Consider the following 26,355-nt stretch of genomic DNA (forward strand, 5'->3'; position numbering starts at 1 on the left):
TAGCCTCTATAAGAACCCCAACAATTATTTTCTGAACTAGAGACCTCTGCCACCTCACCTGATTGCTGTTGAACACTTAGTACAAAGTGCCTTCTGTAGTCATCTGAATAACCCTGTGAGGGATTACAAAAATAAAGGAGACACAGCTGGTATTGTTAAAGTTTGAATTCAAGTCCAGGTATGTCTGACTTAATAGTTGATATTCTTAATCAAAGGAGCCCTGCTGGTGTAGTGGGATAGCATTAGGCTGCTAACCATATGGTGAGAAGTTTGAACCTACCAGGCGCTCCATGGAAGAAAGATGAGGCTTCCGTAAAGAGTTACAGTCTCGAAAACCTACAGAGGCAGTTAGGGTCCTATGAATCAGAATTGACTCTATGACAGTGTGATTCTTAATCAATCTATTCCACTGCTCATAGAAAGCCTTAATCATTTAGAAGGGCAATTTAACGTGTCTCCTCAACTGGGAGAGCCAGCCCAGCCTTCTCTAACCACCTTTTTTTTGAGGGAGTTTAAGGACAGCTGTGGCATAGTGGTTATGTGATGGGCTGATAACCACAAGCTCAGCACTTTGAACCCACTCACTGTTCGACTCCTTAAGAATGTTTTTAATCTTAATCATTTACGTTTAATCTGTACAAGTCAATAATCCATGTATCTCATTCTACAAAGTAGTCCTATATATGTACACTTTCCTTTTCTCCACAGTGTTTTAAATTCTATACCAATCGCTAAATTAATGATACTATGAATAGAATGACCATATGCCCCATGGGGATGATTTATAATGTTCCCCACTGAAATGATAAAGATGCCTCTAAAGTGAACCAGGGTCACATATAAACCATAGCTAGATTTTGAGCTTGCACTTAATTATAGCCCTAATCTAAGAAAGATTAGTTCTTTTTAAAAAAAATCATTTTATTGGAGGCTTGTAGAACTCAACACAATCCATCCATCCATCCATTGTGTCAAGCACATTTGTGCATTTGTTGCCATCATCATTCTCAAAACATTTTCATTCTACTTGAGCCCTTGGTATCAGCTCCTCATTTTTCTCCTCCTTGCCCACACCACTCCCTCGCGAACCCTTAATAATTTATAAATTATTATTTTGTCATGTCTTACACTGTCCGACGTCTCCCTTCACCCACTTTTCTGTTGTCCATCCCCCAGGGAGGGGGTTATATGTAGATCCTTGTGATCGGTTCCCCCTTTCTACCCCACCTTCCCTCCACCCTCCCGATATCACCACTCTCACCACTGGTCCTGAGGGGTTCATCTGTCCTGGATTCCCTGTGTTTCCAGTTCCTATCTGTACCAGTGTACATCCTCTGGTCTAGCTGGATGTATGGCATGGCCCTCTTCAATACTTGCCCTCATGAAGAGATCACTGAAGATATGGGTGCTATAGCAAAGCGTGGTGAGGAAATCAGATGGTCCTGGGCTATCAGAAAGAATAGTGTCTGGGGTCTTTAAGTCTTGTCTTAAAACAAGCAGCCAGAGAAGTGAGGGGTCAGCTAAGTCTACGTGAAAAGAGCACACCTGCCTGTCTAATCTAAGGTTTGTAAAGAATCAAATCCAAACCCAGAGGAAGAAACAGCATCAGAGCTTAAATTGTGAACACCCAGTGTGCAGAAGGCTATGGGTGACAGGGGAAGTCCAAAATCTCTTTGCAGAGTCTCCACATGGATTAAGTCTCTGGTGAATCCCCTCTGACCATAGCCCAGGGCTGTGAATAGCCTTGCTATCAGACAGAGAGTATTGTAAGTTGACTATGTCGGATGTAGTTAGGTTAAAATGTATCACCTTATCATTTGATCTCCCTTTTGACCCATTTTAAATGTGTTTTCGTTTTGAATATTTTGTGTGTGTGTGTGTCCCCGAGAGGGTGCACCCTTCCTGGAGGTACTGCAATACCAGATCAATGCATGGAGTGGATGGAGCAAGCTCCTATTCCATCTCCCTGTTCCAAAAGTCCATTTCATATATTGTCCTCGGATAGAGGATGTATCAGATATTATGCTGATAAGAACAGATACTACACTGGATCTTAGCCAAAAGGCAGAGAAGCAAGTTTTTAATATTTTCTACTTTCTTTTCTATTGTGGGTTTTCTGTCTTATTTTGTTACTGCTGGATTCTTTTGTTTTTGTTTTTGGCTTTTCTTTTGTATGCTTTTCTTTATATGTGAAATCCAGGATAAGTAAATCTATAGAGACAGTAACTGGATTAATAGTTTCTTAGGGTTATGATAAAAGAGGTTCAGGGGAAATGAGTTAATAATAATGGGTTCAAGACAATAATGAGAGTAGTGATACCAGGAGGGGGAGGGGAAGGTGGGGTAGAAAGGGGAGACCGATCATAAGGATCTACATATAACCCCCTCCCTGGGGGACAGACAACAGAAAAGTGGGTGAAGGAGATGTCATACAGTGTAAGACATGACAAAATAATAATAATGTATAAATTATCAAGGGTTCGTGAGGGAGGGGGCAGAGAGGGAGGGGAGAAATAATGGGTTCAAGAATAAAGAAAATGTTCTAAAATTGATTATGGTGATGAGTGTACAATACTTTTCAATAGGATTCAACAATTGAATTATATGATATGTGAATTGGGTCAATACAACCTCAAAAACAACAGCATGAATAATAGTCTCAGAAATGTGCAGGGGGCAGTTCTACCCTGTCCTGCAGGGTCTCTAGCAGTCAAACTTGACTTGATGGCAGTAGAGTTGAGAAGAACAGCTGCGCCTCAGAATAACCAACCCCATTGGTTCTTCAAAATCCTTAAGTGGCAGAAGCAGTTAAGCACTCGACTACTAACGAAAAAGGTTGGATGGCTTGAGGTGCCTGGGAAGAAAGATAAAAACCCAAGCTAACTCACTGTCACCGAGTTGCTTCTGATTCATAGTGACCCTACAACATAGTATTTCCAAGACTGTAAATCTTTCTGGGGGCACACAGCCTCATCTTTCTCCAGCAGAGCTGCTGGTGGGTTTGAACCATGAACCTTGCAGTTAGTAGTCCAATGGGTAAATCATTATGTCCCCAGGGTGCCTTGGGAAGAAAGATAAGCCTGAGTGTTCTACTCTGCAACACATGGGGTCACCAGGATTTGCAGTTCACCCAATGGCAACTGGGTTTTGTTTGTTCTGTGTTTTGGTATTGCCTCTTCTTCTTGCAGCATATCCATAAAGTGGCTCTTCTGAAATCTGGAAGCTTAGAGGCTGGAGCTTTCCTGGGGCAGAGGGTTGAATCGGCCCCCTGTGCCTGGGCAGCAGTGCTGAAGGTCCAGTTCAGAGGAGAGCTCAGTGAGGCCAGTTTGCTTCTTTTCCCGAAGGTTTCTGCTGTGGAGAGAGAAGAGGCTGACGGCAGCTGCTGCCACTCTCTCCCTTGAAACCTTTCTAAGAACGGCTGGGTTCAGCCTGTGGAAATAACTGCTGTGCTTTGGAAAATGTGAAGGATTTTTCAAGGATAACCCAAGGAACACGTGAACCTCTCTTTGAAGGGTCCTCCGGGGAAATCTCTTCCTAGACTTTATGGTTTGGGACTAATTGTGCTTAAAAACAAAACAAAGACACAAAAAGCATTTTCCTTTCTAGCCCACAGCCTAGAAAGGGACAGCCCAGGATGGCTGAGTACATTAACCCTGCCCTGCCATGGGGCTTGAGGGCAGGCAGCTGCTCCACAGAGTCAGCTGACAGCCTCAGCTCCAGGGCCTAGTGCCCCTCATGCCCTCCTGCCTATCACGGAGAAAATCCTGCGTCATCACAGTTCCTGGGAGACAATTGTTGGAGAGTGGTGTCTCTCCATGGCCCAGAGCCTGCCCCATCCTACTCGGTGGTGGGAGGAAGGAGCAGACCTCTTCTCTCTGAGGCAGGAGGTCAGGCTGATGGAGGGAGAAGCCACCCAGGTTTCCTCCTCTCATGTGAGGTGCTGTGGGGAAAGGAGGCAGCAAACCTCAGCTAAGAGATTTGAGCAGGATAGGTCCCCAGAGGGCTTCAAGCTCTGGTTTCTGAGAGAAAAGGTTCCCCTTCTTCTCCCTCCTGGCTGCTGGCCTGGCTTCCCAGGCTCATAGTTATACACTCTTCGTGGGAGCCCACCTTGGAATTGAGGTGTCTTTCATAGCCCAGAGTGACATCTTTCACTCAGCTAAGCAGCCAGAGCTAAAGACTTGGCCTGGCTTTTCTGAAAGGGACAATGAGTTATTGTATTAGTACTCTCATTCTTCTTTTGGAAAAGGCAGAGTCCTACCTCAGAAGAGGCAGTCTTGGGCCATGGCTTTGAAGGGTAGAAGCAGTCATGAGTGGCTGCCCTAATAATGAGTGTTGTTTGTGGGACCAGCAGAGAGGCCAGGTGGGGCCTTGTGACCTCTGGGAGATGGTGGGACGGGGTCCTTAGACTGAGGACCTTCCTTGCTTTCAAGGGTTCATATTTACTCCTCCAGTAGGGAGCAGGGCCAGAGTAGCAAGCTTCCTTCATCATCTAGCAGTGCCTCAGGAGAGGATTCCCGGGAATCAGCCTGTGCTTTGAAATTGGACAGTGTTCTAAACACACAGGCAGGAGAGGGCATGAGAAAGGGTGTGGGGGCTGGGGACCTGCTGCTGCAGCAATTGATAGCTTCGAATGCAGGATCCATCTGCCATGTGGTGCAGGCCCTGGGGCCCTGCAGCCTGCCTGAGCTCAACCTGGTCTGGAAGACATTTCAAATGAGATTCTTCGATATAGAAAATAAGCATCGCTGGTGGTTCAGTGGTTAATTGCTTGGCTGTGAACCCCAAAGATGGCTGTTCAAAGCCACCAGCTACTCCAAGGGTGTAAAGACCTAGCCATCTGTGCCTGCAGAGATTACAACCTAGAACACCCTATGGGGCAGTTCTTCTCTGTCACATGAGGTTGATGGCACTCAAACTGACTTGCCAGGCATCTAACAATATAGGAACAGTGATAAACAAACAAACACCTAACTACCCTCGAGTCAATTCTGACTCATAGTGACCCCACGGGTCACTCCTGTGGGTATCTGAGACAGTAAATCAGGGATCCTCAAACTACGGTCTGCGGGTCACATGCGGCCCGCCAAGACATTTATCCGACCTGCCAGGTGTTTTTGCCCCATTTGTTTTTTACTTCAAAATAAGATATGGGCAGTGTGCATAGGAATTTGTTCATAGCTTTTTTTTTAAACTGTAGTCCGGCCCTCCAACAGATCTGAGGGACAGTGAACTGGCCCCTGTTTTAAAAGTTTGAGGACCCTTGCTGTAAATGTTTATATGAGGAGAAAATCTCATCTTTCTCTCTTGGAGTATTTGGTGGTTTCCCAATGGCTGACCTTACTGTTGGCAGCCCAACGTGTAACCTACTACACCACCAGGGCACATAATGACAAATTCTAGGAAACTGCAAGGGCATACAGGGAAAAAGAAGTCTCCTTGTCCCGCCAATCCCTTAGTTCCTGTGCCCAGCAGTTGCCATTCGTATCGATCGGAATGCGTCCTCCCAGCAGTACCGTTGACTGCTCTTGGAAAACTGTCCCCAAACGGCTCTTGGAAAAACCTCAACCATACACAAAGGAGAGAAAGTGGTATGATGGATCTTCATGTGCCTGGCGCCCAGCTTCGACAACGACCCACATTTGGCCATTGTTATTAAAATGGTTTTGAGAGGGGAAATCCTAAACATCAGGACGTTTCACCTCTATTTCACCATATTTCTGTAGCCTCTTTCACTGATGAAAGACCTTTAAAAAACAGAAACATAGTCTTTATGCTAGTATCACACCAAACAAATACAACAAGAGCCAAATCCTTAGTGGCACAAACGTTTAGCACCCTCAACTGCTAACCCACATGCTTGTGGTTTGAGTCTTCCCAGAGCTGTGCCACAGTCGAAAGGCCAGGCAATCTACTCGTGCAAAATCGGTCATTGAAAAGCTGGTGGGGCACAGCTCGACTCTGGCATACATGGGCTGCCCTGATTTGGAATTGGCCTGATGGCAACTGGCTTCAACGGGCTCAATGATTTTGCATTTCACTGTTGCTACAAATTGCATGAATCTTACTCCTGTCCTGGATTACAGACACGAGCCTTCTGCTTAGCCTGAAAGGTCTAAAGGGTTGGAAACTCCGGCGACAGCACCCTGAAAGGTGTCTGTCCTCTTCCAGGATATTCCTGCTTGGGAGCAGAGGATTTTCCTTCCTTCAGATTGAGACACAGAACAGTCTTCCAGGTAATGGGAATTAGAGTTGAGAGAGAGGCATTCTCTAGAGGTGATTCTGTCCTTCGCCTGCTGGGTGTCCTGGGGAAATCTCCCTCTGCAACCCAGCTGCAAATCTGAACAAATGACGTGGGTCCCCGGCAGTTAGATGACAGTCAAGGGTAGTAGTTTTATTTCTGCTGTGCTCAGAGATCGCTTCAAACATAAGTCTCTTGGACAAAGTTTTGCAGGTTTTGTGGACTGTTTGTTTCTCCACATTGTCAGTAGCATTCTTTCATGAGTTCATTCATCTGTTAGTTTGGCTTCCTGGCTACCCTCATTTTGTCCATAAGCTATGAGAAGCTCCCTGTCACAAACACACATCCAATTGATCACTTGGCCTTTATCCATCCTGACGCGATGCCTTAAAGCTTCAGGAGAGGCAGGGAAGCACCCCATACCTCGCTCCATCTCATGATAGAGCCATCAATGTATGTGGCACCTCTGACCCTCAGCTCTTACTTCTCTTAGCTAGAAAGTCATGGCCAAGCCAATCCACGTGAAGTTGGGTGTGGCAAGTTCTGGCCCCAATGCGTAGGGCATAATATACTGCTAACCATTTGTGGCAGGGTAGAAAAGTTGTAGGAAGAAGCCACTTGCCTTCCCAAAGTTGGCCTGAGAGGACGTTATCATGAGGGGGAAAAGCAAAGTGTAGGCTCCAGAAGCTCAAGTGATAACAGGTACCTCAGGCTCTCACTGGTACTAGGCTTTGTCTGTTCCCCTTTATATAGACATCGGAGATTAGGCCACCAGATTAGGCATTACATTTTCCTAAAAGGGAAATCCACTGTACCTCCCTGAGTGTCAGCGTTACATCTATATATGGAGCATCGAGAATCTACGTGCCCAGTAGCCTTCAAGACTCTGGTATTATGAGATTGCAGAGCAGAGGGCGGAGGTGTTTTGGAGTTATTTGCGAAAAATAAGATGCATAGTCAAACTAAGCTGGGACCAAGGGGGAGGGCGCAGATCTTCTGAGATCCCATCGGATGAAGCAAACTGTTTACTAGTTTCGCACAATCCTGCATTGTTCCCACAGGCACCTAATGTAGGCAGCTTGCTGTTACCAAGAAGACTGGCAGTGCCCCCTTGAGGAATCTCTAAGCACTGCAGGGAGCCCAGCTGGAGTTAGGGAGCACATTTTGCCAAGGGCACCCAGCAAAGCCAATGGAAGCCAAATCACAGAAATCAGGGAGGGGTTGGGGGATGGGTGGGTAGGAAAGGGTGTTGGGAGACCTGGAAGGAAACCCTCTGGGAAAAGCTCAGAGAGAAGTTGGGGGTGGGGGGTGGGGTGGGGAGCGGCTGTTGAGGAGAGTGTCAGGATGTACAAAGTGACCGGGATACATACACTCGATTCTAGGGAATTGGAAATTTGAAAGCACTGGGGAGAGTGAGCTTGTCACAATCACCTGGCCAAGCACCTTTCAAAGCCCTGAGTTTCCAACCTGTTATCTTGCTCAGAAGGAGATCTGATGGCGTGGTGGTTTAAGCACTTGGCCGCTTTAACCATAGGAACAAGGAGAAGACAGTAAGCCATGCTCAATCAAGAAAAGTGTAAAGAAATAAAATGACAGCCACACGGAGAAAGAGGTACACAAATATTATGATTTAGGGGTCAGATAAGATGAAAAATTAAGTAGAGATGGGAGAAAGCAAAAGGGAAATGTGTGTTAGGGAAATATGGTTGATTAATTTGATTTGTGATTATTGGGAATAAATCTTTTCTTCTGAGTAACCTAGCAGTTCCCAGAGCTGCTACCGAGGATCTTAGGGGAAGATTCATGAGAGGATTCAGCTGGGGCCAGTTGCCTGTCATGTCTCTTTGAGCTTTAATGAACCATCGCTCTCATCTCCCAAATCAGGAACTCGCAAGTTGGGACTCAGCTTCTTTTGCCCTCTGATGAGCTACGGGCCAAGTCTGTTGACTTTTGCTCTTGGTCCTCCACCTCCTGCAGGACCATTATGACAACAACCATCCAGAAGCTAACTTTCGGCACTATGCTACCACAATCCAACTTCCACAGCAGGAAGCGCCTATGACTGAATCGCAAGACTGGGGAGGGCAGAGACCCTAGGGCCCTCTAACATTAGTCATATGACTTAGTGAGGGCACTGGGCTGCTCTGGAAAGCAGCTACTCCACTGTTCTGCATTTACAGGGATCCTTGGGGATGGTATAAGAGTAAAGGAACCAGCATCTAGAACTCTGGGCAAGTCCAAAACACTTCAGACGTTGGGAGCCCAGGGACATCTTCAGAAAACTCATCCATTCCATAACAGCGGAGCACAAGCCAGAAATATTACCTAAGGTCATGGTATGAAGAGAACGCGATAAGACATAATCTTACCTTTTCCCATGCACAGAAATATTCTAGGTTTTGTTTAGCACCTGCCTCCCCTCCTCTCTTTTCCCAAGGGGGGGAAAATTGAGATGCTGTACCTTCCTTCCCTGAACTCTTCCAAGAGATGACCAGTTTCTCTGTAGGTCATCTGTAAGTGAATAATGGCTTCAAGGTCAAGCTATCTGTGCCTCCTTTGAAGGGAGAGACAGCATCAGTTAGGAGCCCTGAGAGCAACTAGATTCCCTTCTAGTCAGACTGCCCAAGTTAACCTCAACTAGCACTCAACTGCCTTCGTCTTTAGTAACAGCTGTTCTTTGTATGGCAAGTTTTTGCCATTTTGGCCATTTTTCTCCATGTTCCTTTTTCTGGGGCAAAAAGAACTACATTTCCTTTCGCCTTCTCTCTACACCACAACCACCTGCTGCATCAACCCAGCCTTTTATTCCCTGCCTCTTGATGGTCTAATTTCTTAGAAGAAAAGACCATGCCCTTTGGATTGGATATTGACTACCTTATTCTCACACACTTGACCTGTCCCCTCTCTGGTCTCTGTCATCCTATCTATACAGTTATGATGAATCTAGCCTCTCCCATTTTGGTTACAATCTGTTCGTGGAATCAATATCTTGAATTTTGTCTGCCTTCAGTTGAAACCAAGAAGGACTTAGAGGACACTATCTTTAAAGGAGAAATTGTCTTCTTTCTTCGATTTCTAGAGCTGGGTTGGGGGAAGGGGGTGCTCACTTGCCAGGAAGTAAGAGGAAAGGAATAGTAGGTAGCTGGGCGGGAGGGGCAGAGTTAGGAGGCTGGAAGATAGCATCTTGGTTTTTGATCGTCGACTCTTGCACAGTGCTACCCCTCCCATGGCTTTTGAACCTTGCACTGGCACATCCCATACCAAAGAGACCCCAGGAGCAATTGGCGGCTTCCAGGACCTCTTCTTCCACCCCCAAAATACATTTCCAGATGTCTCTGGAGCAAAGTGAAATTCCACACAGACAAGCCTTGCGGGTGGTGGTGTTAAAATAAAATAAATAAGAAAGAAAATGAAACAATTGGCAGAGAAAGGCAGAAAGAGAAAATGGAGCCCTCAGAAAAGGGAGTATCCCTGAGGAGGTGGGGACAAGAGGAGAAGGGGAGGGGGAGAGGAGGAGGAAAGTGGGCCTGTCTCTTTAAGGGGGTTGGCTGTCAATCAGAAAGCCCTTTTCATTGCAGGAGAAGAGGACAAAGATACTCAGAGAGAAAAAGTAAAGGACCGGAGGAGACTGGAGAGACCGGGCTCCTTCCAGCTGAACAAAATCAGCCACAAAGCAGACTAGCCAGCCAGCTACAACTGGAGTCAGAGTCCCAAAGACATGGGTGAGTTTCAAAAACTTTAACAGAGAAGATGCAAGGAGGTATAGAAATTTGTGAGATCACTTCCCATTTTGGGGTTGAGGGTTTACAAATTGTTCCAATCAGCTGTGTTTGTGCACTTGTTCTCTTTTTAATTCCGCAGCATGCAGCTAGATTAACTCCTCTTCTGTTATATTGAGAATGATGCTTGCTTTATTGCCAAAGATTTGCAGCAGCACATGGAGAGAGCCACAGGTCCTTGGAGTACCCAGCAGGATGGATGTGAACATGGGTCTTCTTACTCCCTCACTTCCCTCTACTTTGTCTTAAGGCTGGGGCAGCCGGCAACCCTGGTTCTGTTCCACTGGAGGCAACTGAATGTTGGGTAGCCCTCAGGTGTTCCAAAGAATTGCTTGCTTGATACAAAACCTGTACCTGATTTGGCCTCATTAGGATGTTGGGGAACTAGGCAAGCTGGACTAGGGCTTGGTCATGGCCAAGGAGGCCAAATTCAGATTCGGGAGATGAAAATGAAGCCATGAGTAACAGATATATCTAGAGGTGTGTGTGTGTGTGTGTGTGTGTGTGTGTGTGTGTGTGTGTGTGTGCATGACTATTTCTAGAAAGTAGCACAGTCTCGGTCTTCTTGAGGACATGGCTCAGACTTGGAATTCCTGCTTTTGACGGGATTTGCTGAGACCTTGGGTCTTTTGCTGAATTGGTTGAGTACTGAGGGCTTCTCCAGGACTATGAGCAAATCAAAAGCGCTTGGTTTTTGGCTTCTGGTGGTATCTACTCATAGCAAAGTGTGCAGAGCCCAAGCGCCTTTGTCTGTACAGGATTCTACAGAGACACATAGACCCTGCTCATATTTGGAAAAGTAAGGATAGTAGCTAGATTGCATCCTATGTGAAAGGAGACTCAATTGCCCCATGTATTCACCATCAAATTTAATACACAGTAGAGTCCAACAGTGCCCACTGAAAGACAGTTTTCAATGATAGGGAGCTGGTGTCCTCCTTAAGTGGTCTTATCCTAAAACACTGAGCGAGCTCTTTGGGTAGGAGAGTGAAATGGACTGAGCAATGGACTAGGAGTCAAACCAACCAGGATTGAGTCCCAGATATCTATCCTTCATGAAATGTGTGGCCTTGGGTAGGTCACCGCCGATGATCGTTTTATTACTGGGAGAATGGAAATAACAACAACTGGTGTGTCTATTTTCAGGATGGTGAGAATCAAATAAAAGCAATGCAAAAGTTCTTTGAAATTGGGCAAGCACTGTTAAAATGGTGAATCAGGATCTTCCCACTTATTATGCAATGGACGCATGCGCAGGCTGACTTTTCCTCTTTGCGGGGTGGTTGGGACTTCTTTGTGTGCTTGGGTAAGATTCATTGGGTAAGTGTGGCTGGATGAAAGGTGACTGCTGGCGGACCTCAGTTCCTCCCCCAGGGAACATTCAGAACCCTATCTAATGTCTAACAGCTGATTGGGTAGCTTGTGAATTAAAAATGGAGAAGGGGTCAAGAAGGGTGTTGCCTATGAATTCTTTGGGGGGGGGCGGGAGAAAGCCCCCAAGGCAGCAGCAGGAGAAAATCAGGAGACCTTGGGACCAGGTCCCATTATGCAGGCTTGATGATTGTCATGGAGAAAGGTACTCCTGAGGACGTAGATTGGAGCCTAAATTCTGGCCGGAGGCAATGCATTGGCCATGTACCTATGATGGAGGAGCCATTGAGTGTTCAGTTATTCATTAACAGGACATCTTAAATAGTTTGTGCACAATAGACCATCTTTTAAAAAATCATTTTATTGGGGGCTCGTACAACTCTTATCACAATCCATCCATCCATCCATGGTGGATAGACCATCTTTAACAAGGTATTGAGTTGGCACTGCTTCTGAGGTGGAATATGGTTGCTGTTTAGCCATTGCAGTGAAACAGATTATATCATGGAATCTGAGATTGGAAGAATCTTTAGAAGTTGTCTGAGCCAACCTCCTATGTAGGATTGCCTTGTACAGCAGCCAATTAAATCATCATACAGCTTCTGTCTAATTATCTCTAAGACCAGGGAGCTCGAAACCTCTGCCACATAGAATCCCTTACGACTGGAACAATGAAGAGCTCTGAATTCAGTAGTGCCTGCACAGAAGATTTATAGGGAAATGATAGCTCATTATAATTAGTCCTGACTTGGGAGGGGGTTATTCCAAATGAGTCTTTGGGATAACAATGGAACTGGAAAAGAGCCAAAGAGCAGTGGCTGCTTTTTCTCTGCTCAATAACACAATGCTATTACTGAAGATCAAAGTCTTGGCTTTGGCAAGTCTGTTGTCTGAGAACAGTGGCTGTTACCCTGGTAACCAGACTGGGATGTTTCCTTCCAGAGGTGGCTGTGTGTAGAGTAGTTGAGTTTGGTCTGGCTCAGAGTAAGTGGATGCAACTCAGGGAAAGAGTGTGGAGGCAGAGCAGGGGTCCCCTTTTATCAGATGCCTGGGGATGAAGTGCATTTCACCAAGAATACTGCGTGGATGCCACATGGATGCTGCAAGCACTCCTGCAACGATGCTGGCACAAGGCTGCAAGCACACTGCAGCCACGATAGGAGCTGAAATGAAACCAGATCCAAACCAGCACCTTCATTGACTGATGCTAGAGACATGGACTAAAATGGCTGAGCACAGCACCGCCTCCCTGCCCCCCAACCCGCCCCTACACCCCAGTGCCCCCTACTCTTTACCTTGGCTCCACAGAGCTAGAGGAGCTCTTGGAGAATTCTGCTTTGGGGTGTTTTCCCCTTGGCTCTAGGCTAGGAAAAAACAAGTTTACTCCAAAGCCTGACAGTGGAACTGTTCTCTTGGAGCTATCTGAGCAATAGCAAGATTCAAGAAACCCTTAGGAGACAAGTGGGAGGGAGAAATACAGTCTCCAAACCCATCAAGGCAGTAGCCCAGCCAGGGGTACCTTGTTTCCCCCATTGCCTCTTTGTGCATCATTGTGAAGCCCTGGAATCCATCCCTGTGGTTTAGTTCTTGGCCTTCAAAGACAATAATGGTGGAGGTGTCCTCGCTGTCCACACATCACTGGGTGCAGAGAAGTTCATGTGAGGGCACTAGCATGATTGGCTGGAGTCGGTCGCATCCGCTGGGCCAGTTGAGCTGCAGAGCTTTCCAGTCCTTTTCGCTGCCAGGCCCACCAGGGCCAAACTCGTGTCACGAGCTCAGCAAGCGCTGATTGATTAATCCCTCTCTGGCTGTTGCAGAATGGTCCTCCTGGAAATCTCTCAGCTCTGCTCTGACCTCTGAGTTCTCTCTGCCAGGCTCTCCGGAGAGCAGCCAATGACATCCCAAAGAAGAGAAGGATGCTTCGTTTCCCCCCTCAGATTCACACTGCAACCAAGGAGCGAGAGGGAAATCAGTTGGAGACTGATCTCAGTGATAACATATGACAACTGTTGTCTCTTAGTTTAGTGCTAGGGACCACCCATAAGTGGACCAGGTGGAGACCATGTGTCAGGGGTCAGAGTTAATAATTAAGCTCCTAACTCTGCCTCCCAAATAGGTAATTTGAGCATAAAACTGGCATGCCCCTGTGTGCTTGTGAGTGCACGCAAGTGCTCACGTGCGTGCCTGTGTATCGTGTGTGGATCTTGGGTAGCACAGGAAGCATAGTGGTCCAGATGCTATTGCCATAATAATAGTATTACTTGTCTCAAAAAAGAGGACGAGTTTCTACTTTATTTAAGACTGTGCACATGACTCGACTATGCACGAGGGCTTGGATTCCCAGGAGCCAGGGACTGAAGGGATCCTTTTTAGTTCTTGAATGTGGTATGTGTTGATATCATGTTTGAAAGGCAAGATCATAGACAGGGCTTTGTTGAGGATAAGGCCAGAAGCAAGCGTCTTTGTTTGTATCTGGCACCTCCTGATGATTGTTGTTTTACTCCTAGAGCCCACCCACTGAGGCCCATGCATCCCCAGTACCAGTCACTGCTGCTCTAGCATCTTGGCTCTATCGACTTGTATAGGCCCTGATCAAGGAGGCCTCTGTTCGCGGGTGAGGTTAAGGGGTGTGTTCTGGGAGGAGGATAAGACTGTAGTGCAGCTTAGAGAATTAGGGAGATGGGGCCAGTTTCTCACTCAATGAGCCTGCCTGTTGTTTAGCTCTATTGTGTAGGGTTCTTCTATCTCTCCCTTTGTCAGCTAGATTCAAGGGACAGGCTGGGAATTGTACAAGGCACAATTGGTCTCTTTCTGCTCTCCTTTTTGAAGAAAGCCCTGCCTTTCCCCCCTTTGATGAGCAACCAGATTCACACTGAATTTCCATCATGGAGCCAGTCCTTGAGGCGTGCCCAGGGCATGGGAAAGAAGGGAGGGCCTGGATGCTCGCTCGTAGCTGCTGCTTAAAGAGATAGCTTCAGAATCAGCACAGCCCTTTACATGGACAAGGATCAAGATGAGTCCAATGGTCCTATTGATAGGGAGGAAGGCAATATGTCTGGCTAGAGATTGATTAGACCTGTTTGGGGAGTTTGCAGATAAATCCAGCCAACGCAGAACTAATTATTTCCCCCTTTCCTTACTTTTTGCACATGAGACTTGATTAGATCCATTTAAATGTTTGAGTTAAGCTGTCTTTGGTCTCAATTCACAGGCATGCGTGTTCTCCCTGCCAAGACTGCAAATTAATCTAGAGTAATAGACCTTAGAGTTCTCTTGTTTTCCGTGGTTTATAGATTACTGCTAAGGTACTACATTCTGTGACTGAATCCACATATAGAAACTTGAAAACACTGGAAGAGGGTCACCATTCTTCTCTTTAGCCTTTTATCAAGGTCAGAAAATTGAACCCAATGGAGTTCCATTGGGAAATATTATTCCTATATAGTTCTTTTCTGCCACCTTTACCTTGACACAGGCTGTGCTTAGCCTGGAAATGTGAGGCAATCTTTTGAGAGAACCAGAGAGTTTCTCTTCTCGAGTCCCTTCAAACCAACACCCCTTTAAAGCATGTGGGGCACCGAAATGGAAAGCCTGTAGCTTTACGCTACCTTTCACACACCAAAGGACACCTCTGGGTCTGCTGCAAGCCAAAGTGAACCTGACGGACCTTCCTCAGAATTCATTGATCGTCACCTCCTTTGATGAAGAGATGTTTCCTTACATATTCTGTTTTCCTTAGTTGAATCCAAAATCTGGCTTTGGCTCAGACAGAGGTTCTTCACTTGTGCTGAAACTGAAATGCCCTCAGAGAAAACGTTGCAATTGTGACAGAGATGGACTTCTGATCCTTATGCTGAGATTGTCGAACGGTTTGTCACACACAAGTGATGGATTTATTCAAACCCATTTATTTCAGACGCCATTAAGGCCACTTTCCTCCTGTCCCTTGGTTGGAGGGACAGCAGAGCAGAAAAGGGGGCACTAAACTATCTGAGCTCTAGGAAAACAGAAGGAAATGGATGTGAGAAGAAAGCATGTATCAAAAGTTGCTGCCAAGGTTGGCTAGCCATTTATCACCCATGGGGAACACTGCATAGGGCACTCTTAAGTTCTCTGGATGATGATCGAGGGATCAAATATATTAATGATACATATTTTTCACCTTTGTAACCCTGGAGGGGGCATCAGCTAAAGCTTAGGTTTGCCAGAGTTCAAGTTCCTCTACCCCAATCATACCTGTACCACTATTGAGGCCTTCCCAGGAGGAGAAAGCTGGGGTGAGTGAGTGGGCCCAGAAGGGCCATTTGTTGGGGTGGATGGTTCTCCTTAGCCTGGGCTAAACCAACAGTCTTGTCATTGTTCTCTGGGTCTGACCCCCTCCCCACCCCCAGGCCCGTGGGCCCCTGGAGAATACCAATGAGCCTCCTGAGATCTCAAGGGCAAACAAGGCTCCTTTGTCTAAGATAGCTATGGAGGGCTCTGGCCACACTCTGACCCTGTGCTGAGGCGAAAGGGGACAGTGGGGTCACCGGCCTTCCCCGCTCCTACCCCGAGGCCTCAGAGCCCCTCTAGACAAGATGAGTATACAAGTTAGTGGTGGAGAAAAGCTGCACAGGCCGAGAAGTCACCCGCATCTCCATTTACTTCCAAGGTCCCGTTCTTGACTCATAGGATTCATCTAGCATCTGAGCCTGTTGAGAAAGAGGAAGATCATTTTCTAGAATCGTTTGGTGAAAACAATAGCCAGTTTCAGCCAGGAAGTTGCTCTATCTGTTACACACATATGCATAATTGCATATTGGTACGTATGAACATGCATGTACACACACATATGCACTATGGGCTGGCTCTGATGAGGGTTTCTTACCGACCACTCTTGCAACCTTTACGCTAAGTAAACTCAGTTACCGCTTAGCAGCAGCACAACTCCAAATGGATCACTCTCCATAGAGGCCAGGTTTTCTGGCAGCAATGCTTCCATTCTTGGGAAAAGGTATCCAGTTCTGCTGTAAATGTTAGCTACTATGTTTGCTTGACTTTGGGCTTCTGAGCCTCGTCTCGGGCATGACATATATGCCTCTTTGAAGAAGACTCTTCAAAGGCCCAGAGGAGGGCTGTCATTTTGGGGGGTTGGAGGGTAATGGGACTCACCCATTTTGTGACTCTGGGAACAGAGCCTCAGCTTCCCCATGATAGAGATAACTTTTCCCCTCAAAACTAGTCATGGTGGTGCAATATGCCGTCATGCAAATCGTCAGATGCACATGTGCTCAGGATTAAAAAGAAAGGGTCCTAGAGTGAAGAGGACCAGGCAAAGGACTCTTGCATCCCCTGGTATAGACCAGTGAGCTCGGCTTGGAGAAATGCTTGAGTTCAACCAAAATCCATATGAGTTATCTCTTTCGCTAAGGAATCACAACATGCTTATTTGAAATTTGTAGATCCCCAATACATTTACTGACTAGATAAGTGCGTGTCTGTGTGTATCCCACTGCCACTGAGTTAGTTGATGCTGCCACCCAGTGACCCTATAGCAAGTATCCAAGACTGTGAATCTTTAAGGGAGTCGGTAACCACAGCTTTCGCCCAAGGAGTGGCGGGCAGGTTCATGAACCACAGGCCTTACAGTTAGCAGCCCAGCACTTTGCCCAGCATTGCCATCAGGGTGTTCTCTCGAGATATGCATATACATCTACATCTATGTATGTGTGTGTGTGTGTTTATTTTTGTCTGAACAGCTTAACACATTCATTCTTTGTACCCCTTTGAGACTTGTCCATGAGGCAAGGGGGAGCCATTTCTTTTACATCTAAGTTTCATTCCATGTGGCACCTTAGAGGATAAGGGCTAGTATGTGGGGTAGAGTTGTTTTCAGAGTCTGATACTTCTGTGCCTTTCCCATATCTCAGCAACAGTGACATGGAGCCTGGGATACCAGGTTTGGGGATCCTAGCACCTTCGGGCACCTGGGCTCCCAGCCCTGGGGTGTTTTCGCTAGCTTTGCTGACTTTGCATCGTCTCTTTGTAGCTGCTTTGGCAGAACCTCAGAGTGGAACTGAGTGTGGGGACATAGGCTAAGCTGCAAAATAGGAAGAGAGCCGTTCAAATAACAACAACAACAATTTAACCCTGTATTTTATCATTGTGAATAATAGTAATTATTTCCATCACTAACTCCTGCCCTCTTTCCTTCAGACTACGGTCCCTTGTCCTCTCAGTGGAATCTAGCATTCCAGGAGCAAATGTTCAGGACTTATTCAGAAGCACATAATTTCCAAAGTTCTCCTTACTGTACCTGAAGTGCCCTTTAAGACTCAGATCCCTCCGGGAGGAGATGAGCCAGTCAGGGTGCGATGTAACAACGATGAGAAATACAACTTTCCTCTAGTTCCTAAATGTTTCCTCCCCGCTCCCACTACCATGACTCAAATTCGATCTTGCAAGTCTGGCTAGACAGAGGATGTACACTGGTACAGATAGGAACTGGAAATACAGGGAATCCAGGGCGGATGAGCCCTACAGGACCAGTGGTGTGAGTGGCGAAACAGGGACAGTAAAGGGAGAGTGGGTAGGAAAGAGGGAACCAATTACAAGGAACTATATGTGACCTCCTCCCTGGGGGACAGACAACTGAAAAGTGGGTGAAGGGAAACGTCGGACAGGGCAAGATATGACAAAATGACAAAATACCAATTTATAAACTATCAAGGGCTAATGAGGGAGGGGAGCGCGGGGAGGGAGGGGTAAAATGAGGACCTAATGGGGGTTTAAGTGGAGAGAAAATATTTTGAGAATGATGTACAAATGCACTTTACACAATTGATGTGTATATGGATTGCGATAGCAGTTGTCTGAGTCCCTAATAAAATGTTAAAAAAAAAGAAAATCAATGTTAACACTTTCATTGCTCAAATAAAATCAATATGTTAATCCAGAAAAAAAAAGACTCAGATCCTGCCTGACAGTGCCACGATATCTAGGTCACTCTCACTCTTCCTGCCCCCTCCCAAATACCCTTCACCTTCTGTAACCACTTATTTGGCTGCCTAGAACTCTTAGTTGAAAATATTAAGTCTACATAGCTAAGTCTTTCCAGTAAACAAACACATAGCCCTCCCATGTGGCAGAGTCTGTATATTTATGTGTTCGCATCCCTCATAACAGCACAAGTGGTGTTCTGGACACCTAAGTGCTCCATAAACAGTTGTTGAATGACAAACCAAGCCAAGAAAACAAGCAAGCAAACAAACGAAATGGACTGATGAGAAAGGAGGGACTGGTTGCATAATCTCTCTAGTTTGTTACTTAAATAAATGAATTAGGAAGAACAAAAGCTGGGAATTAAAGTAAGCCTTTATCTTCAAGAATGGAATAAAGTAAGGATTTTGAGTCCATTCAAGATTCCAGACTCGCCTGTGTTTGGACTCTGTCGTGAGCACCATGTCCCTGCTTGTGAGCATGGGTGGCATGAGCTACGTCTGATACCTCCCTGACTGTTTTCTCTCCTCTTTCTGCAGGCTTGTTAGAGTGCTGTGCAAGATGTCTGGTAGGGGCCCCCTTTGCTTCCCTGGTGGCCACTGGATTGTGTTTCTTTGGGGTGGCCCTGTTCTGTGGCTGCGGACATGAAGCACTTACTGGCACAGAAAAACTAATTGAGACCTACTTCTCCAAAAATTACCAGGATTATGAGTATCTCATCAATGTGTAAGTACCTGTCCTCCTAGAAAAGCCCTCCTCTTCCTCCCTCTCTCCTTTCTGGAGATACAGAATCCGTATCTTAGTGACTACTAGGAGTTGGATAAAGAGCCACATAGGAGACGGACTCGCTCTACATTGGCCGTATTTGGCTCCCTCAATTAAGGGGGATGTGCCAGATTTAGAAAGGGGGATCTGCCTGCTGGCCAGCCCACTCCTCACCTTCCCCTTGTTTTCGCTCATGTTTCCATCTATCTTATCACAATATGGTTAATACTTGCTGAATTGTAACCTCCCTAAGGGTAGATACAGGAAATTTAGGGAAGGACAAGGACCAGACTGAGTGAGATCGCTGCTCTTGATTTGATACTTCTCAAGTCTGCTCAGGTCTAGCAGTAAGCCTCCCAGTTCCTAGGGCATATTAGGGTCTTGCTTCTTGAGCTCTTTTCCTCCATGCCTACCTCTTCTCACCTCACACCTCTAAGGTAGCCTCTCTGAAGGTCAGGGAAGGGGATCAGGACCATTAGTCCTTCAGGTCCTAGAATAAGCAAGTTGTGGGTAGAGGATCGATCATGCGTTTCTGGTCCCATGCTTTCTGTCTTTGTTTATTTCCGTGAGGGTGGGGCAATGGAGGAAGGAACCCTAGAGAATCCCTAGCCTTGTTCAGGTGCCCATTCAGGTGTCGATCTCGTTTATGCAGGAAGGGCCACTGGGTCCTCATTAAGATTATCTGGTCTCTTTTATTACATATATTTGTCCATGCAGGATCCATGCCTTCCAGTATGTCATCTATGGAACTGCCTCTTTCTTCTTCCTTTATGGGGCCCTCCTGCTGGCTGAGGGTTTCTACACCACCGGCGCAGTCAGGCAGATCTTTGGCGACTACAAGACTACCATCTGCGGCAAGGGCCTGAGTGCAACGGTAACAGGGGGCCAGAAGGGGAGGGGTTCCAGAGGCCAACATCAAGCTCAGTCTTTGGAGCGGGTGTGTCATTGTTTGGGAAAATGGCTAGGACATCCCGACAAGGTGATCATCCTCAGGATTTTGTGGCAATAACAAGGGGTGGGGGAATGAATGCACGTGAGTCTGTAGCCTCACTCTCACTCAAGGTTGGGTCCTTGCGAGGGGCCTGGCTTTTGAGTGAGGTAGTGATGGCTACAGTCGAACGAGAAGGTCAGGAAGAACGTGGTGCCTGGCCGGCTTAGCCTCTCCTTTCAAATGTTCCCTAGAAAATCCCATCACGAAGTGAAAAGCAAGCATAGGGTGAGATGCTTTCTACAGTTGAACTATTTCTAAGTCATCTGTTGGTATCCTTCTATTCTCATGGTAGCAAGGACCACAGCAAGAGTGGACCTGACTGAACAAATCTAAGATACCACTCACTGGGATTGAGATTTAGGCCTGATCTAATGTAAATTGAAAAACTGACTCCAAGGTGGAATTCAACATATTCTGGGGTCTTATCCTGTTGGATGTCACAGAGGGAACTAGAGTATGTGCACATTTAACTTCTTTCAAGTGTTATTTGTGCTTCTAACAAGGTACATGGGGGCTGATCATGTACAGGTTGTGACAATGTACAGCCAGCAGTTGACTTAGAAAGGTTTGGGATCTGAAATTTAAATCTCCAATTGGCTTTGTTCAATGACTAGGGACCAAAAGTCCAATGACAAGGAACATTTTCTAAGCTCAGCCTCCTAAGGTATGAAGTGGCACGACTTTCTTCAAGATCTGTTTTGTTTTCTTTACACCTTATCTACCCAGAAACTCTCCTGAAGCCTCTCTAACCCAGGGGTCCATCTCACTCCAACCCCCACCCACTACCCCCACCCTCTGTCACAATTGGGACCATTTCTTAGTAGATACTGCCAATGACTCTTGGCAGAGATACCCTGTTCACTAATTTCAGTTGGTGGAGATTCCTGGAATCTGGTTTTGTGTCTGGCACATGCCACTCCAAGATCTCCCAATTTGTGTTTCAACATCTGTAAATTAATGCTGATCTCTAACCACCCCATGTCAATCATTTTAGTTTGTGGGCATCACCTATGCCCTGACTGTTGTGTGGCTCCTGGTATTTGCCTGCTCTGCTGTGCCTGTGTACATTTACTTCAACACTTGGACAACCTGTCAGTCTATTGCCTTCCCCAGCAAGACTTCTGCCAGCATAGGCAGTCTCTGTGCTGATGCCAGAATGTACGGTGAGTTAGGGAATGGATGCCTTGGACTTCCCATATTCTATGGAAGCATAATCTACCTGGTTCTTTTTCTAGGGTAGAGGGGGGGGTGGTTACGGGGGGTGGGGGGTGGATAAGATTAGGTTCCTGGGTCTTAGATTGTTGATCATTCGCTACAGAAACTAGAAAGCTTTCTGCCCTGGCAGGAGAGCGTCTTGAAAGTGGTGGGAATTTTCTTGGCTGAACAACAGATCTATTCTAGTTGACTGTTGCTGCCACCTCAGAAGCAACACATTTCAGTAATAAGGGCAAGATTTCACAACTTTCTCATAACTCTTTCTCATTATTGCAAGACTCCTTTTAGGGAATAGAATCTGGATTATTTATAGGATCCAACTTTTCAGCCAGGGTGATTAAAGATGGAAACAGGGCTCTGGGAAAAGTCACCATGTGGCCTTATGACTCCATCATATTTATCCTGGTTAATTTGTGTGTTTTGCTTAGGTGTTCTCCCATGGAACGCTTTCCCTGGCAAGGTGTGTGGCTCCAACCTTCTGTCCATCTGCAAAACAGCTGAGGTGAGTAAACAGTTATTTTACAATGGAATGGTTAGTCCCATACAAATGCATACCCCTGACCTTACATTTTAAGGACCACAGGGTCTCTTTGATAGATTCTGAGTTATCCGGTTGCTGTCTACAAAATATCACCTCAGGATGCCTGAGCCAATGGAACATCCATTTTCTCTAGAGCTGCATAGGAAAACTCCCATTCCCAAACTCCCCCCACCCCCTAAAAATAAGTTGATAGCTTTAAGTACAGATGGAGTTTAATGGCAAAATCCTCCAAAAGAAAATTTTCAATCTTTGAGCTAGAAAGAAAAAAAAAAGATTTATCACAAAAGTGAGCTGTGCACAGAGGTTTGACAAAACACTTCCCATTTTGGAATTGCTGAGCATGGATTTTTTTTAAATTGGAAAATGGAAGATTTTATGTTGCAAATAGATGAGGCAGGGGGAGAAAAGTAAATCCTGCAGAGGGAGACAGTAGACTATCGAAAGCGAAATGAGACCCTGGGCAAGACTCTAGGAAGCAGTTGATTATTGACTACATTATTCTACGAGTGTTCTGTGTTGGTGCCATGATGTACACTGAAGAAGAGGAAGTATACAGTCAGTGCAGACTAACAGTTTAGTTAATCATGCATAGTTAGCACACAGGAAAGATAGCAAGCATTTAGAAAGCCACATTCCTGCTCTACAGCAGAGTATCTCTTTGCCGTTTTAAGCAGCATGTTTTCCTCTTGTTCTTTCCTTACAGTTCCAAATGACCTTCCACCTGTTTATTGCTGCATTTGTGGGGGCTGCAGCCACACTGGTTTCTCTGGTGAGCTGTTTTCGAATGACTTTGGTAAATCAATGATCCTGAGTTAAGGTGCAGCCATGCTGAACAGGATGCTGGAGAGAAGCTATTGTAAGGAGATGGTTAGCAAAAAGTATAGAAAACTGTGAGCCTCTCTATAGAGTTTGGGCTGTAATGGTAGAAAACTATAGAAATTAAACAGAAATAAGAGAAATGGCATGAGGAAAGAGGTGGTTCACTCTCGTGAATGCAAATATTTAGCATTAAAAATCATGCAATATTGCTAAGTGCTCTGCAACCATAAAACTTCTGGTCCCTCATGCTTAGCCTTTTATATAGAGCTGTGTTGCTTTGCACTTTGTAAAATACATTGATGTCTTACGCATAAGAGGGCTTGGTGTCAGGTGTCTACACTAAGCATTCTCTGTCTCCAGGTTCCAGACTTAGGGGCCTGATGATGGTAGAGTCCACGTGTTATTCGCTTACCTTAGGGAAACGTGGTGCTAGATTGCTGAGTATCTGAGGGGGATTCAAAGAGTTTGTGGAAAAATTTCATAATATTTTGAATCCATTTTTCTGGAAAAGTTTTGAAGTCCCCTTGTCTGTGAGGTACAGGTCCTGGTTGAGTTGATTCTCTGAACCTGAGCCATTAGAAGGCAATGTCTCAGAGAGGACTTCTAGTCGAGTACGTGGGGAGAAAGCCTGGGAAGTGCCTGTTCTTGTTCCCAAAGGGATTTGAAGAGGCTGCGCTTCCTCGTCCTCTCACTCACATTGTCTCTTCTGTTCCCCACAGCTCACCTTCATGATTGCTGCCACTTACAACTTTGCCGTCCTCAAACTCATGGGCCGTGGCACCAAGTTCTGATCTCTTGTAGAAACCTCCCTTTCTCTAACAGCGAGGCTCTAACCACACAGCCTACGATGCCGTGTCTCTCATCTTAACTCTTTGCCTTCGCCACTGACTGGCCCTCTTCTTACTTGACGAGTGTAACAAGAAAGGAGAGTCTTGCAGTAATTGCCGTTTCTCTGTGGACTCTCCCCTCTTATGTACCTCTCTTAGTCTTTGTGCTTCACAGCTGGTTCCTGCTGGGAATGGGAAATGTCTGAGAAGATGACTCCCCAGCTGCAAGTCCGGAAGAAATGGAGGCTTTAATTGAATGTTCAAGCATCTTTTAAGGACCAGGAAGTGTTTTCTTCTCACAGGGTACTTCCACTGATGGAAAACTAAGTGAACAGAAAGATGCTCAGGTAGAGGGAAGGAAATTACTTGGTCTCCTTGCCATCTGTAGGAGCCAAGTAGACTCTCCTTGGTGTGCAAGACAGAGATCTCAGTCTTGTTTCTGTAGTAGCACTGAAGCTAGAAGAAAAAAGAATAGCAGCTATGCCTTGAGAGCATTTGCCCAAATCTGCCTACTGCAGCTGGGAGAAGGGAGTCAGAGCAAGGATCTTTCACTCACAGAAAGCGAGCACTGACCCTGATGGTGACGGACTACTGTTTAAGCTCTAACTTAGCCAACCCTAATTACAGCACATGAGAGCATAGCATCTGTGTAGACAGAGGGGGCGCCTAGCCTTGCACCTTGTTAGGGAAGACACAGGATGTTGCCAGTATCTTCTCACTCCTCCTTTCCCTCATTACAGCTACCATGACAACCCTGGGGTTTCCAGGGAGCTGAAAATAGAGGGAAACTAGCTTCTAGGAAAAGGACCGGCCTAAAGAGCAATAGTTGCTGCTGGTTAACAGTGTAACCTAAGAGGGCCCTCTGGTAGACACAGGATGGACTCTTTGGATAGTGTGTTATTATCATCATTATGTTTTTTTCAGTTAACTGTGTTTTCTGGCCTCTGTTCTATCTTCGCAATGGTGCTCTTTTCATGGGGTATTGTCAATTATGTAGGTGATCTACAGATCTTGATTTGTTTCAGAATGATGCACATTTCACTTTTCCCAATTTGTTTGTCCCCTGTAACACATTTGGGGTTGTGCCCGAAAGGTCTGACGGATGGTTCCTTGGTTACAATTCCTCAACAAATGAAAATCAAACACAAAAGTTATTTAAAATTGATGCATTCTATGCATCTATTGGGATTTTCTACTATTGTGCCCTCTGTAGAAACAAATTTGGCAAAACAAAATTTGAATAACTTACTTGAGCATTCTAGCTAGTGGGAGGTTTAATTTACATCTTGTGTATTGATGGGTTAGGTTTATCATATAGGTTATTATCTTCAGGTATAAATCTCATTACAAAATGAATGCATCACACATCAGCTATTTGCAGTTGGTAAGCTTCCATTGAAAAGGACAAGCAGAAAGAATTTGAGACCTGAATCGCTCCCAGAGTTCAGCCTTCTCTTGATATTTCTGTTAACTTGGGGTTTAAGAAAGTCTGAGTGGTCTTCGTCAAGGAAAGATCATAAGGGTACAACTGTAGCTCTTTTGTTATCAAAAGCTGTTTTGTTTTTAACCCCCAATGTCCAAGGAGATGTAAGATCATTACAAAAAGACACTTGGGTATGTATATATATATTTTCAGACCAGTCTATAAGATAGGCTTCCAGACTACATAGAGGGAATAGAGGGAAAAGATTCTGTAAGAAACCAATCAAGATCAAGAAAAGTGAAGTAACCCACGCCTTGTGTTTTGTTTTGATTTAATGACATAACGAATAACCAACTCTTCCCTGAAAACCTCACTTGCATACATACACACATATACACACACAAAAAGAGTTAATCAACTGAAAGTGTTTCCTTCGTTTCTGATGTAAAACTTCAATGTTAACACCCATAAATATAAACTTTTAGAAACTTATCTTATAAAATGTATTTTATAAAATTAAAGAAAATAAAATTAAGAATGTTCTCAATCAAGCAGTGTGTCTTTTGTGTGACTTGTTCTCTTTGACCCCACAGTAACCAAAACCTAAAATCCAAACCTATGGTCATTGAGTTGAATTCTGACTCACAGTGACCCTACAGGACAGACAAGAATAAATACATCGGGTTGTCAAGGTTGTAAATCTTTATGGAAGAAGATTGCCGTGTCTTTCATTGACAGAGCCACTGGTAGATTTGAGCTGCTGAGCTTGAAGGTAGCAGCCGAGGACGTAGCCCTTGCACCATCCCGGCTCCTTTGATCCCACAGTCAAAACCCTGATAGGTGTACCTTTGATTGTGCCTCATTCAAAGAGTTTCGTTTTTCTCATCATCAAAGCTTTCCTCGCTACAACTTCCTGAAATACTGCCATTGAAGCCATTCAGACGTATAATGATCCTATAGGAGAGAGTAAGGTTTCTGAGGCTGTTACGTTTTCATAGGAGCAAACAGCCTCATCTTTTCCTTGAAGTGGCTGATGGGGTTGAACTGCCAATCTTGCCATTAGCTCAACACATAACCCACTGTGTAAGCAGGGCTCTGCTTTTCTAAAATAAGGGGTAGATAAATAGATCACTTCTAGTTTACAGCCAGACACACTAAGAACTAGAAGCAAATTATCCAAAGAAACCCCAAAAGTACATGTCTGAACTTTGACTAGACCTCAAGTCCTGTCACATGAGTTCATTTTCGTTTTAAGGTTTGTTTTCTCATAGAAGTTGAGTTTCATGGTATTCTGTTAATTCAGAGTCAAATATCATTACTTCCTCAATATGACAATGGAGCCATAGCCCCTGATGTGGTTAGGATTAGGCTAGTGTTTTCTTTGAATTGTTTGAATATTCTAATAATG

The 26,355-nt window shown here is 45.4% G+C and overlaps 1 protein-coding gene and 1 non-coding gene across 3 annotated transcripts; one reads left to right on the plus strand and one right to left on the minus strand.

Annotated features, from left to right (window-relative positions):
* Window positions 1–1,886: 1,886 nt before the first annotated feature.
* On the minus strand, window positions 1,887–2,077 carry LOC115869793. The gene has a single exon (XR_004046378.1). It is a non-coding gene; the product is annotated as a U2 spliceosomal RNA (small nuclear RNA).
* A 7,747-nt stretch (window positions 2,078–9,824) lies between these two features.
* Window positions 9,825–25,489, plus strand: PLP1 (proteolipid protein 1). 2 transcript variants are annotated; one of them, XM_004717725.2, is made up of 7 exons: window positions 9,825–9,960; window positions 18,906–19,092; window positions 19,849–20,110; window positions 21,117–21,285; window positions 21,766–21,839; window positions 22,582–22,647; window positions 23,417–25,489. In XM_004717725.2, exons 1-7 carry the CDS (start codon window positions 9,957–9,959, stop codon window positions 23,486–23,488), a joined length of 834 nt encoding a protein of 277 aa, XP_004717782.1. In that variant the 5' UTR covers window positions 9,825–9,956; the 3' UTR covers window positions 23,489–25,489. The 2 variants fall into 2 exon arrangements, with proteins under 2 accessions (XP_004717782.1, XP_045146587.1); XM_045290652.1 differs by having other exon boundaries at window positions 19,849–20,005.
* Window positions 25,490–26,355: the final 866 nt, after the last annotated feature.

This window comes from Echinops telfairi, unplaced genomic scaffold, assembly GCF_000313985.2.
Source record: "Echinops telfairi isolate 266 unplaced genomic scaffold, ASM31398v2 ScPeMD7_47;HRSCAF=170, whole genome shotgun sequence".
Classification (NCBI taxonomy): Eukaryota; Metazoa; Chordata; class Mammalia; order Afrosoricida; family Tenrecidae; genus Echinops; species Echinops telfairi.

Excerpts from the sequence above, each read along its gene's own strand:
- PLP1 (XM_004717725.2), top strand. Across the intron at positions 19,093-19,848 it reads TATGAGTATCTCATCAATGT|GATCCATGCCTTCCAGTATG; the intron begins GTAAGTACCTGT and ends TTGTCCATGCAG. Across the intron at positions 20,111-21,116 it reads GGCTAGGACATCCCGACAAG|TTTGTGGGCATCACCTATGC; the intron begins GTGATCATCCTC and ends CAATCATTTTAG.